The sequence below is a fragment of the Neopelma chrysocephalum genome, unplaced genomic scaffold, assembly GCF_003984885.1.
Source record: "Neopelma chrysocephalum unplaced genomic scaffold, ASM398488v2 Primary Assembly neopelma1_23b, whole genome shotgun sequence".
NCBI lineage: Eukaryota > Metazoa > Chordata > Aves > Passeriformes > Pipridae > Neopelma > Neopelma chrysocephalum.
The window spans coordinates 9922234-9935511 of NW_020897692.1; the positions used below are offsets into that span (position 1 = coordinate 9922234).

The window sequence follows — 13278 nt, forward strand, 5'->3', positions numbered from 1 at the left end:
CAAAAAAAAAAAGGGGGGGACTGAGGCTGGCGTACCTATTTGTTCTTCCAATCACCCCCCCCCCCGCCACAAGGAGGCTGCATTGCATGGCCAGCACATCTCAGTAATAAGTTTGTTGTTGTAACAGTTTTCAGTGAGGTGATTGCCCTTCCTTACATGTTTAGATCTGGTTCTGCTTCCAGAACTTTGGAAACATGGCTGGTTCCCTCCACATCCATTCAGTAATATGCTGGGGGAAAACAAGTACTAGCAATTATAAGAGCATCAAAGGAAAGAAAGAGGCCTGTTAATTTTTCTCATAAGGCCCTTAGGGAGATTACTTTTTAAAAACATGATGTGTAGGCCATCTGGAAGAGAGAATCACTGGTGAAGTGGGAAGTTTGTCCTGTAAAAAATACAGACGTGCTTCTGTTGAGTATCTCTAAAGAGGAGGAAAGCTGGCAAACAAGATCTGTTACCACAGTTATTCAGGCTCTGAGCTTGCTGCCCTGTATCTTGGTTCCAGCACCACTCCCACCTCAGGAAGGAGAAATTGGAGCTTTCAAGCAAGACCAAGAGTTTGAGTAGTACAGGTGAAGGGTGCTGTAACATTCTTAAGTCAGAACTTGATTTCGTGCTCCTCCTGAGCTTGACTGCAGCCTGTCCTTCAAGAATGCAATTGCTATCAGTGATGTGTGTTACTAAATTATCCAATACTTCAAATGGGGACTGATGGTGAAATTGAAATTTTAGCTACTTCAAAAAAAATCCAGATATCCCACCCCCTGCTTTTTGTACTGAGCCCTGCTTGAATCATATGGCAGTGGGGTAAGAGTATGAGATGTTGGGGAGCCTCATGATGATCATGTAGTTGATTGAAGTTTCAAGATGATTGGCAGTGCCAGCAGTACTTTGCTGAATTTTTTGGTGAAATACTGGAAAGGCAGAGTTGAGATACACTATTGTGTTCAGTGTGCTCTTGAATTAAAAATAATCAGTTTTGTTTTTAACTACACTGAGAAGTGTTTCAGTGGAACCTGGCTTGGATGTTTTGGTCTACTGTATTGATTCCCTGTCTTTAACTGAAAATTGGGCTTAGTTTCTCCTGGGAAGAACTCTCTGAAGGGAATCTTTGTAGCTTCTTCAGGAGGTGAGGAAATTCAAAATTGTTCCTATTTCCCCACTTATAAAATAAGATCAAATGTTATGAAGCAATTATTTCTTTCAAGAGATGATGAAAAATTGGAAAGCTTACTACCTTGAAAACTGTAGTATTTGCCATTAAAATAGACTTTGACATTGCTTAAGCCTTCTAATGCCTAGCGCCTTGCCCCAGTTGTGTTTTCCGTGTTTTGTTTTTTTTTTTAATCTCTGCAAATGTTTATTTTGTTTCATTCTTAGATTGCAAAAATTCTTGTAATTCAGCTTTGCCAGCAGCTCTGCTGCAGTTATTAATTAACACTATCTCTGAAATTAGAGGCTTCCCATCTTGGTCTCTCAATGTTTTTATAACTTTATTGATTGAGGCATGTTCAGTATTTGGGTCAGGCTTATAGCCCAGTCAGGGGATGTTTGGTGACAGAGCTCTGTTTTAGTGAACTGCAAAAGGGCACGTTACAGTAGATTTGGTGTCATAGGATGAAACACAGACATTGGCACAGTTGACCACAAAATTCTCATGTTGTTCAAAGGAGAGTGAGCAACCTTGTTCTCATGCTTCTGTGACTAGTGTGAATGCATGCTCTTCAGTATTACAGAACCTTCTGTGTTCTGCTCTTCTTACATTGAAAAGATTTCTGACTAGGCAGTTACCATGTATGCCTAAAAGCAGTAACATTCCAAGTAGATCAATTCAGTTTCCAAACAGAAGAATGGTAAGATTGGTTGTTGCTTCAGGCAAAGGATTCAAAGGATGTGTCCCAAACAAGATGGGAAAACAGCTGAAAATTTAGGCAATGGAGACTTTTCCTGGATTCAATCTTCTGTTACTATTCTGGGTGGATAGAAAACACAGGAGTTAGATCCTGCGTCAGTTGACAGTAGAAAAATCTTCCTTGGATCATCAGAAATTGAAAAATAATGTGCTTCAAGTTGAAGGGAGAATTATTACAACTGGTCAGTGCATCAAAATTAAATTAGTTGCAGTGCAAAATATTTGCATATGTATCTTCTCTGAGATAAGAGAGTTATTGTTCTGCTTCTGCCACCTGTTTGGATCACAAGTTTCCAGTGTTAGCCTGTTACTGACAGACCATATGAACAAGGCAGTATAACTGTCTCACAGATTTGGATAGAAGAGCTTACTGTACTGCTTTTATTCTCTTCTATGTTTTTTCTCCCCTAATTTTAAAAAGAGGAAAAAAAAACCTCATGAAAAATGTGTACTGATGATTTTTTACATTCCTGTTTTTGGACAACACATTGATTTATCAATTGTCATCAGTGTGATGTGTACTTTCCATCTGCTTTCTTACGCAGAAGATACTTGATGTTAAAGGGGCTGGTCATACATCAGAATTCAGATATGCTCAACCTTTTTCATTAATCTGTGAACAAAGTCTTAATTTGGAGATGTTATATACACATCTGTTTTCTGTGAAGAAGTCTTTCTTAAGCTATTACATGACCAGAATTAGGTTAGTCCACAGGGCTTAGATGAATGAACTGATAAAACACTTAATAAATGCATTGAGAATATTTTTAAAGTGATACTTTATCTGGGCTGCAACCAGGACAAACAATTAGCTTGGTTTCCCTGTGTTGCAAGAAATTTTACTTTTGTCCCCTTTCCTTGCTTTCCAAAAATACTGATTGCCCAACTCATTTTGCAAAGACCACAGTACTGCTCTGTTGTAGAAGAATGACATAATCCTTTGTCTTCTAATGCCTAAACATGAGAGACATAAGTTGAAGAATTTAAATTGGTTATCCAAATTAGAATGTAAGTGCCTACTTGCTCCATGTTGCAGCTGTCCTAACTCCAAAGGCAGAGTTCACAAACAACAGTGGAATAAAACAGCAGCCTATTTATCTATTTACACTTGTTCCAAATTATGTAAGCTGTATATTGAATTGTCTGATAGTTCTTTTTATATTAGTATCTCAGTTAAGGAGGATTTCAGCTGCTTTGTAGAATAGATCTTCATCTTGTTTAGTCTATCTTGCTGTGAAGTTTACTTTCACAAATCTGCAGGGAGTTACCTTAAAACTCCTAAAGGAAAGGTCAAAGAAACAGCCTATGCTGAATGGGCAATTTGGAGAAAGATTTCTTACCTGGTATTGCTGATATTTATTACATTATTTTATGCATTAGAATCACTAAGGTTTAATGCTTATTGCTTTGAGATAGCTATAACTGATCAGTGGAGAAAGATCTCTTTTGCATCTGTCTTCAGCTGAAATGAATTATATAGGCCATTTTGCTTTTAAAAGAACATTTTGGATAAATTATGAATATGCATTCTTTTATGTTAGAAGAAATCTTTAGTGATGACAAATGTGGGTGTAGTGCTGCTGTTCTCTAGTAAGTTAATTCTTTGAGGGAAGATTGCAGATGGCATACTATGCAAGACCACCTACTGCTTTGAGGTTGCTGCAGTGTATGAACAGAATTGAAGTAATGATTGAAGAACCTGATCTGATTTGGTTTGGTTTTACACACTCCTAAAGTGCCAGATCCACTGAAGCTTTAGTTCTACTTCCACATCAGGCTCTGAAATGCCTAGTGGAAAGCAAGGGCCATAAAATAAAATCCCTTACAAATTTCTAACCATTGTCCTGAGAGTATTTTGAGCAGTATTGGAAACTAGCCCCCAAAGAATATATGTCCTTTGAAGAAACTCTTATATTCTAATAGTGAAAAACTCAAAATTTATTTAAATTTTTCTGTTATCCTTGCTTATAAAGAGTGCCAAGCTCTCTTTCTCTCTTGTAAAAGCAGCCATGTGCTGCAGGAGAAAACCAGAGATCCAGTACATCCGGTGGTTTAAAACTGAACTTCATGGGCAACTGGCTCTGTTCTGCTTTGCTGATGACTTCAGGAGAGTGTTTTGTATAGAATTATCAGAGGGAAGAGAGGAATGGGATTTAAGTTGTGATACAACTCTCCTTGATACATTGATTACTTAGTCCATCTGGATGTCAGTTCCCTAAAGATCGGATCATGAAGCACAGTCGCACGAAATTGTTTATAGATGGGCAGCCATCTGTTCTTTCATATTTAATTTTATCCTTCCATGCTTTATTTCTATGATACTGACTTGTTTTTTGAAACCCTATTAGGAAATTATTCAACTGTTTCTTTATTTGTAGTCCAAGGCCAACGAAGTTTACAGAACGTCCTCGGCCTGGAGTCCAAATGATCTGTTCTTCTTTTAGTGCTGGTAAAAGACTTTATTTTTCCCCCCCCCCCCCCTCTTTGTATGAATATAAGAAATCATTTGAAGAGTAAAATAGAGTACAGTACAGTTACTGTAGCATATTTTTTGTTAATAAGAGGGATTTGAGTTAAAGTGGCTAACCCCCAAATATTTAAAATAGAAATTTAGAATTTATGCATTAATGCTTTGTCTATGAAAATTCTTGAAAACGATTAAACATGAAATGTTGAAAGTAAGTCTCTTGTGACTGCAAATCTTTTTAAAACATGATATAAAACCTTTTTCTCAGAATGGTTCTGAGAGTCAGCTTTATCTGAGGTGTAATTTATAGGGATTTGTAAAAGAAGGTGTTGATTACTGAGTTCTCACGGTCTGAATTTCATTGATTCCAGGGCTGGCAACAGAAGAATGCAACATAAATAATTGGATAAAATATTAAAATGTACTGAAGTTCTAGTTCCATTTAATTTTAGTCTTCTAAGGGCTTAGTTGCAAGCAAATTGCTCTAGTTAGCTAATCTTTCAGATACATCTGCTAATGCATATTTGTCTGACAGTAAATGTGAGGTAATTTAATTCCAGTTAAACTTCTGAGTTTCTAAATCTTCTTTTTACTTAAAGGTCAGTTACAGGCATGGCTGAAATGAGATACATCTATAAATTTCAGAGAATAAGTTGAAATACTTGATGTTACATCCCTTTGAAGATGCTGTAATAACAGTAGATTTCCCTCTTTTCTTAAGTCTTATCTGTTTGTTTTTCTCAGGTGGAATGTTTTTGGCCACTGGGAGTACAGATCACATCATTAGGGTTTATTTCTTTGGATCAGGTCAGCCAGAGAAGATATCAGAGTTGGAGTTTCATACTGTAAATACTTTTTAAAAATTACATATGTATTTGATTAAAATAATAATTTGGATAAAATGAGATAAATCAGAGAAATTTGATTTTTTTCTCTTTCTACTCTTTTTTTTTAATACAGGACAAAGTTGACAGCATTCAGTTTTCTAATAGTAGTAGCAGGTAAGCACAATATTTATTCTGATCTAGTCTTTTGACATTTGTAAATACTAGTTTCTGGAAGCAGTTATTAAAAAAAACCTTTCTGTTTTGAGTTTCATCCAGTAAAATCATGTATAGCTATTGGAGTCTCACTGTTTCATTTTAATAGTACTTCTTCAGTTTTGCAGTTGTTTTCATTGTAATGATTAAAGTATTTTGAATTTGCCAAAATTAAAGAGTATAAAAATAGTTAAAATTTCTTCCTAAGAAATGTATGTATGTATATATATTCACAAAAGAATACATGCATTTTTAGATATATTTTAATATGTAAACATTTTTTCAGTTAAGTGACTTCTGGATACAGAAAAAACATCGAACTAGATCTAACAATACTTTGTTCAGCTAGGCCAATGTTTTTTCAATGTTTAACTTTAAGTTCTGGATGTTGAATATGAAAGATGCTAAAGAAAAAGATTCAGTACTTTCATTTATTTGATGTTCTAATGTACACTTTTATCATGATATATTTTACTCCACCCACCTCTTTCTCCTCCTCCTACCCCTGAACCTCAGGAAAAAAAAGAGTGGGGGAGAAACTCAAGCTAGGAAATAATAAATGTCTTCAGATAAATATCATAATACTTATGGAGTGCTAGCTTATTTTTGGCCACTGGGAGTAGAGATCACATCATTAGGGTTTATTTCTTTGGATCAGGTCAGCCAGAGAAGATATCAGAGTTGGAGTTTCATACTGTAAATACGTTATAGGAGTAGGTTTTGGTTTAAATCATGTCTGTACTTTTGCTGACAGGGCTCTCCTGGCCCTTCAACTATTTTTACCCCTTCAGTTTCTTCCTTAGCTTTACCTAATGTAGTAGCATCAGTCTTAGGATGCTCATTGGGTTATGGTGTCCCGGTGCGAGAGCCATGTCATTACTCAGCAAAGTGCACCAAAGGTCAAAGAACAGTTAGTTTGGAAGGGGTTCAGGATAGGGAAGCAGGTTTGACTTTTTGCAGGCCTTTGATTTTTTTGCTGGTATGGGAAGGGGTTTTCACCTCAAATCATTTGTACAGCATTCTGACACTCTTTGAACTTTTTACTCATAGCTTCCTGTTTTGAGTTCTAAATTCTGGAACTTAATTTTCAGGTGTCTTTTCTGTACAGATCTGCCTTAGATCTCTGAGTAACTTTTTTCCCCTTTCGTTAGATTTGTGAGCGGAAGCCGTGATGGAACAGCACGGATCTGGCAATTTAAGCGAAAGGAATGGAAAAGCATTTTGTTAGATATGGCTACTCGCCCAGCGGGGTAAGTGATGTAAAATGTTCTGCTATCAGATAGATTCTGGAGGACCATTGATATAATTTATTGACTTATTAAAAAAAATAAAATAAGAAAGACTGCAAGAGAAAAGAAGAAGAGGGGGCATAAATTATTATTGGTTAAATGTGCAGTACACTTGTATAGCTCTTGAAATCCAGTGAAAATAAATATTTGACTACATATTCAGCTGTGGAAGCTAGCTTGTCCTAATACAAGCTCCACTAGTATTTTGATTAGATTAAAAGAATAAAAATTATTTAAAACCCATTAAAGGTTATATTTATATGGCTTTTTACATAGACATTTATTTTTTGAGCAAGAAAACCAGGTCAGATCTGTTCTTGAGACTGAGCAGAACAGGGTTCTTTTCATAGAGCATGCCAGAGCAAATAAATCACTTGCTCTTTAATGGGTTCTCATTTGTTAAAACAAATCTGAGAATTTACAAGAGGTATGAGAAACTTCTGTACACTAGAACAAGCAACAAAAGAGGCTTGAAGATGGAGAATTACTTAGTAGGAATTGTGGCTTGTACCTTTTTATTTTGGCATGAAGATGTTTTCCAGTTGACATATTAAAAAGATGTACCATGGTTTTAAGGGATAAACCTTCTTCCCCTTACTGTTCATATGGAGTGGTTTGAAGAACTATTGTTTAGTAGAAAAAAAATTAAAATATTTTCAGGAGTAATCCTGTGAAAATATACATGAAAGACCAACAGAGGGACGGAAGAGAAGGCTAAATAAGCTGTAATTTAGTTAGATGTTTAGATGGAACAGTATCTTGTTAGTTATGGACAGATGCAACAAAACATGACTATCAAACTGTTGGACAGGAATATATAAAACACTGGTACTTTGATAATAGGCCGAGTTACTCTCAGTAAAAATTCTTAATTTTAACTGATTCTGGGAAAAATAAGTACAGATTCTTCTTCATTGTGGTCATAAATGCTGAACTTGTCCGAGAACCTGAACTGCTCATTTCTGTAAAGCACCCTTAGCAGAATTCTGTTTTGTTCTTGTGACTAGAGGGATAAGTGCAATTCCAAATGTGGAATTGCGCAGTTTTATCAAAGGAAATGAAATTGCTGCACTGAAAGGGAAGAGTGAATTCAGCTTATAAAGCCTCCTGGGTTTTGCATCAAATCTAGAAAGGAATCTGGCTATAACTGCATTTTCTGTTATTTATTGAGTTGTACAATATATACTATTTTGTAATGTGTTGTAGTGCTTTCTATATGGAAGATTCTGTATTTGTCTATCTACTCGGTGTTAACATGCTGTTGTTGCATTTGGCTGATAATTTCCCAGAAATAAATGTGCTTGAGAATTCAAGGGTGATTAGCCCTTAAACCACACTGACAAAAATGTAATTTTGGAGTATTCTGGTAGATGATGTTACAGATGACTATTGTTTGGTTTTCGTGCAAGATTAAGTACCATTATTACCAATAGTAAAGTGATACAGGGGTAGTGGTGTAGTACTAAATGCAGTCTGAGAATTTAACTAGTTTAAAGGTATAGAATACTTTTCTTCATATTTTGAACTACTTACTACAGATATTCTCCAGGACAAATTAATGTTCACAAGTTGATTAGTTTGGATTTTCATTCTTTAGATGTCACAACAAATACTGTAGCTATCAAATTTAATTGAGTTAGGTCATGTATCAGAGGGCATTTTCTGGAAAAAACAGATCAACATATTATGTAAGATACTAAGAAGACCCTATAATTTTTTTAAGTATCTACAATTCTTTGTAATTGTATGTGCTACATAATGGAAAATATCTTTCATTTCTCCAGTTTCTTAAAGAAGTAATGCATCTGTTCTTAATAATACAGCAAAATACAGAAATACTTTTACTTGTTAGTAGCGTTAAACTATTTTGGCATATTGGGATTGCTTTGAATTTTTTTGCTCTTTTGTTTTAGACAAAGTTTGCAAGGAGTTGAAGATAAGATCACAAAACTGAAAGTGACCATGGTGGCATGGGATCGCCATGACAACTCTGTTATAACTGCAGTAAATAACATGACTCTGAAAGTTTGGAATTCTTTTACTGGCCAGCTCATCCACATTCTCATGGTAAAGTGTACCATCTTGATTTATCAATCCTGAATGCAAAATTTATGTGTACATCATCAACATTCTTCCTTATATGTTTTTTCCTGTCTGAAAACTGCCTTGACGAATGTTTCCAGATAATTGAAGTGCAATAGAGATGTCCGTGAGCTGCTTATTAGAAAATAAAGCTTTAAAGTTGCAAATAACCACTGCTGTTCAAGATATCTGAAACTAACTTTGGACTCTTTGGTTTTGGTTTTTTTTTTTTTTTACTGAAATGCTGTCTTGAAGGAGAGAAGGAAACAGTTTAGTGCAAAGCTTTAAAATAGAGTATGAATTTTGGAAATGTTGTTCTCTAATTTTTATTTGTATATTTGATTCTTTATTCATTTAAATTAAATTCCTAACTAATACTCTGCCTAAAAAAATGGAAATCTGTGGAATGTTAAGACCCAAAATTTTACCGAATGCTAAAGTGTCATCAAAATAGTTCTTTGGACATTTTCATAGTTTAATGTGGCAGTTGCTAGTGTTACCATATCAAATTCTTAGGTAAGTATTTGAGACAATACTCTTGTTCTTCTTGGTGTGTCTTAATTTCAGGGGCATGAAGATGAAGTGTTTGTGCTTGAACCTCATCCGTTTGATCCAAGAGTTCTCTTCTCTGCTGGACATGATGGAAATGTCATAGTTTGGGATTTGGCAAGAGGGGTCAAAATCCGATCTTACTTCAACATGGTAATTATTGTGTTTTATGCAGATATGCCAAAGCAACCATTTTGAAGTTTTTGTTTTTAGTACGTTCTTATATAGACCATCTTGAAGCATGGGTATAGGGCAAGGTCCTGCATCTGGTGAAGTCAAGAGAAATTGCTGTTCAGTTTAGTGGGACAAAGAATAAATCTGTAAAATGTAAGAAGTTGTTTCTTTGGCTGTATTTTGTGGTGTTGTCTTTCTATATGCTTGATCCACATAAAATTGGAGTGTTAGTTACATTGTCAGAGATCATGCCTAAGAGACAGGGTCACAGAGACCCTCCTTTAGTGCTCTGTGTCCTGCCTGGGGAGCCAAGGTGGAACTTGGTTTATTTTTGCATTACTAATTCTTAATCTGGCTGAAGCTCTTCAGGAGTTACCTGATCTCATACAATGTTGTGTGCTGCCTTGGCCCACTGGACTGAGTACTTTCAGCCTTTCTGTGTAGAGCTCCTCCACATGCAGGTTTCAGATTTGGTCTGTTCTGCGCTAAACTAATTCTTCTGCAAGATGGATGCAATAGGTATTTTCATCTGTTCCTTTGTACATATCTTTTTCCTCAAAGAGGTAATGATGTGTTATGCACTTCAGACTTTGTCTCCTGGAGAAAATTACACAAGTCTTTGTAGAATATGCTGAATCATTTGGAATACTGAGAGTAGACAAATGGGCTTCAGCCATAGTGGAATGGCGGTCTTGTAGACCAACGTAAAGAAGATTATCTGAAGAAGAGACCTACCATAGACATACTCTCAAAAAAGGGGTGTTTAGAAATGCAGTCAAGCCAGGAAGGTCACTCTGAACCTAAAGAAAAATTTTGACGTGTGCACTACAGTACAGTTCATAAAGTCTGAGGAAATTCAGCCAGGGTGAATCAGAGAGAGAGCAACTGAAACTGCTTCAGCACTGGCCTAGGTTCAGTAGTGTTCCCTCTGCATTGATTTCTGTAACTGAACTTATGAAGGATCCAAGACAATCATCTTGGAGCTATGAGCACAGATCTTCATTACTCAGTGCTGATCCCTGTTACCAGTTGAGGTCTATGTTCTCACTGAATTGTTAGCTTGCTTTTCCAGTGCTACTTACAATGGATCTATGGTGGTTTTCATGAAGTTTAAGGTTAGAAAAGGCTGAGCTCATCTGTTCTTTATAAGACAAGGCCATTTAATAGCTATCAAGATCTAAATTACGGGTGCCTGTGATGTCAGGCAACCCCTGAAAGACTGAAATACTTATTTTGAGAGTGCAGTGCAACACAAACACCTAAAAAGCATAGAAGTCACATATGTTTTAAGATCTTCAGAGTCAGAGAAATTTGTAGACAATCAGAAGATCTCACCAGCTAGTAATCTGTGCTTTGTGCTAGAAATTAATATGAGAAAGTCTGCCTGCTGTGTGAGGTAAGGGGAATTGTAAATCTGGCAATCAGTTTGTCTCTAACTCATCGATTAAGTTGTATGAGCCAGGTATGCAAGAGAGCCATCTCTCTATGGTGTGAATATTTCTCCAACCAGTCTTCTGTGTTCGATGCTTCAAAGGACATGGATGAAAATTAGAGGTTTTCTTAGATGACAGGGTTAGGGAGAGGACATTGCACAGTCACCTTGCAGAGCTGCAAATGTTAAGTGTTCTGGTTTACTACAGGAGGGCACAAATACATACAGAGCTGCCAGTATTCTCCATTTCTTAAATGACATATTAGGTGGGAACATCAGTAGATTAGCCATTATTAAATTATTCTGAAAAGCACTGTTATCTTCACTGACTTGCTCAATATGTCATCTCATACTTCTGATCAACAGTATTTGTATTTCTGTTAAGAGGATGAGGAATTTTTACAGATTGGGTTCTTTTGGATCAAACAGGGAACATCATCTGGAGCAACCAAACCTAAGAGTTGAATGGCATGAGATATCTGCTTTACCATTCAAGAACCTCTCATTATCATTGCCTGGTCTGTGGTACCAGAACTAGCACTGGGTGACTTTGTCATAGCAACAACTCCTTAAAAAAAAAAGTTGAGACCTTGGGAGTGTTGGCTGAATTAGCAGATTCATAGATGACTGTTGGCTTAATGTTAGGACAGTCAGGTATTCCTATCTTAGATGCATTGCTTTTACATTGAAAGCCTTGTGGCAAATCCCTAAAGCAGAGCTGGATATTTTTAAGTTGCTTTCCATCCTATTTCAAATGCCTTCATTGTCAGCATAAAAAAAAAAAAATTAAATTTGAGGGATGCGAGCAGTGTCAGTCAGTTTGAAACTTAATTCTTTTATCTAGTCAGTGAATGTGAAATTGCAGAGAAAGCCGTAGTAACCAAGTATATTTTTGTTTTGCATTTAACTTGAACTTTGATTCCCCCATTTATTTGTGCCTTGCTGGTTACAAATCAGTCCCACTAGGTGACTCTGGTTATGCTACAGAACGTTCTCTCCCAGGTTTTTAAACTTAAGATTTGCTATTAAATCAATTGTCACAGTCACGGTTAATTTGAAGAATGTTTGGTCTGTTTGCCAGATTTTGGTCTTTATGATTAATAATAATCTTAGTCCCATAAATGTCACATGGGTTTACTTTCAGTAAGTATATATATTTTATCTATTTCATGTTTTGACCTGTAGTCTTTATTTCATTTGGTCTAGTTGTGTAAGCATTCAAAACTGGTTTAATTCAGTGACCTGAGTCACCTAAACTCACGGAATGTATTTGCTATGTCAGAGAGTGAAATTTGCCATAGAAATATCAAGAGTGTGAGATGGTTAAGCTTTTTAGGTGATTCTGAGATGCAACAAATAAGTCCTGAGATAATTTTAAATTGCATGTGTGAATGCAGGTATTTGTTTTTTGGCCTATGTAATATTCGTGCCAGTCCTGAATTAAACAGCTGCTAATGAAGAATGTGTTCTTAGTGTATTTGTCATTCATTTTTCCAAGGAATCAATGAGGTTGTGGCTTTAGTGTTGTAATATTAGGCAGTTTCACATACTGTATTTCCCAGGTACAACTGAGCATTCCAAAAAGACAGAGTAATAAACCTTAAGTGGTTGCTGCAGCCAACTGTTCCAGACCTTATATATTTCACAAAAATAGTGTTATTGCTACAAAAGAACAGCACAGATCCTTGTAAATGTTTAAATTGTCTCTCATTTTGCTGAACAGTGTATGAGATATAGGTGTCTTATTGGATGATCCAGGGGAAAAAATACACTGAATGGTGGGCTGTCTAGTGAAAGCAACTGCTTGATAATGTACACAGAGATATATTTGAAATGCAGCTCCTTACTAAAGCTGCAACGAGGCGTCTATTTCCCTTGTGTGGTTAGGCATCCTTCCAACAACTGAGGGAGGTCCCTGCTTTCCTGAAGGAGGGCACAGGAGTAGGTGGCACTCACCTTTTGGGATTGTCTTAGCTGTAGAACTGGGAAATGGAAGACCTAGATTCTGTTCTCTCCTTGGTGGTAAGGTGCTCAGTTCAACATCTGCCACTTTCCTAGGAGGACATCTCGGCTATAGATGTCTAGACAGGACTTCTTCCCAGTTTTCCCCTGAAGTTGTGCTGCTGTGGAGAAATCATGTTCTGGGTAAATAAGAAAGAGGTAGAAATTATCTTTGGCTTCAGGCAGACTTGAATTTGCAGGATAAGTGTTCTGTTAGGTCATAAGTAGAAGCTGTACACCATTCAGTTCTTGTCATAGCGTCTGTTTTCTTTCAGGTGTTCTCACTAAGTTACTTCTTAATAGATCTAACACTGTTGGTTTCTTAGGAATGC

The 13278-nt window shown here is 36.4% G+C and overlaps 1 protein-coding gene across 2 annotated transcripts in view; it reads left to right on the top strand.

The window, feature by feature from the left end:
* The window catches only part of PHIP (pleckstrin homology domain interacting protein), a 112316-nt gene that overhangs the window by 35702 nt on the left and 63336 nt on the right, over window positions 1-13278 (top strand). For both annotated transcript variants that reach the window (XM_027696873.1, XM_027696864.1), the window contains exons 10-15: window positions 4291-4361; window positions 5124-5224; window positions 5340-5380; window positions 6571-6669; window positions 8622-8775; window positions 9358-9492. In XM_027696873.1, the coding sequence (XP_027552674.1) occupies window positions 4291-4361; window positions 5124-5224; window positions 5340-5380; window positions 6571-6669; window positions 8622-8775; window positions 9358-9492 (601 nt within the window). The remainder of the gene's footprint in view (window positions 1-4290; window positions 4362-5123; window positions 5225-5339; window positions 5381-6570; window positions 6670-8621; window positions 8776-9357; window positions 9493-13278) is intronic.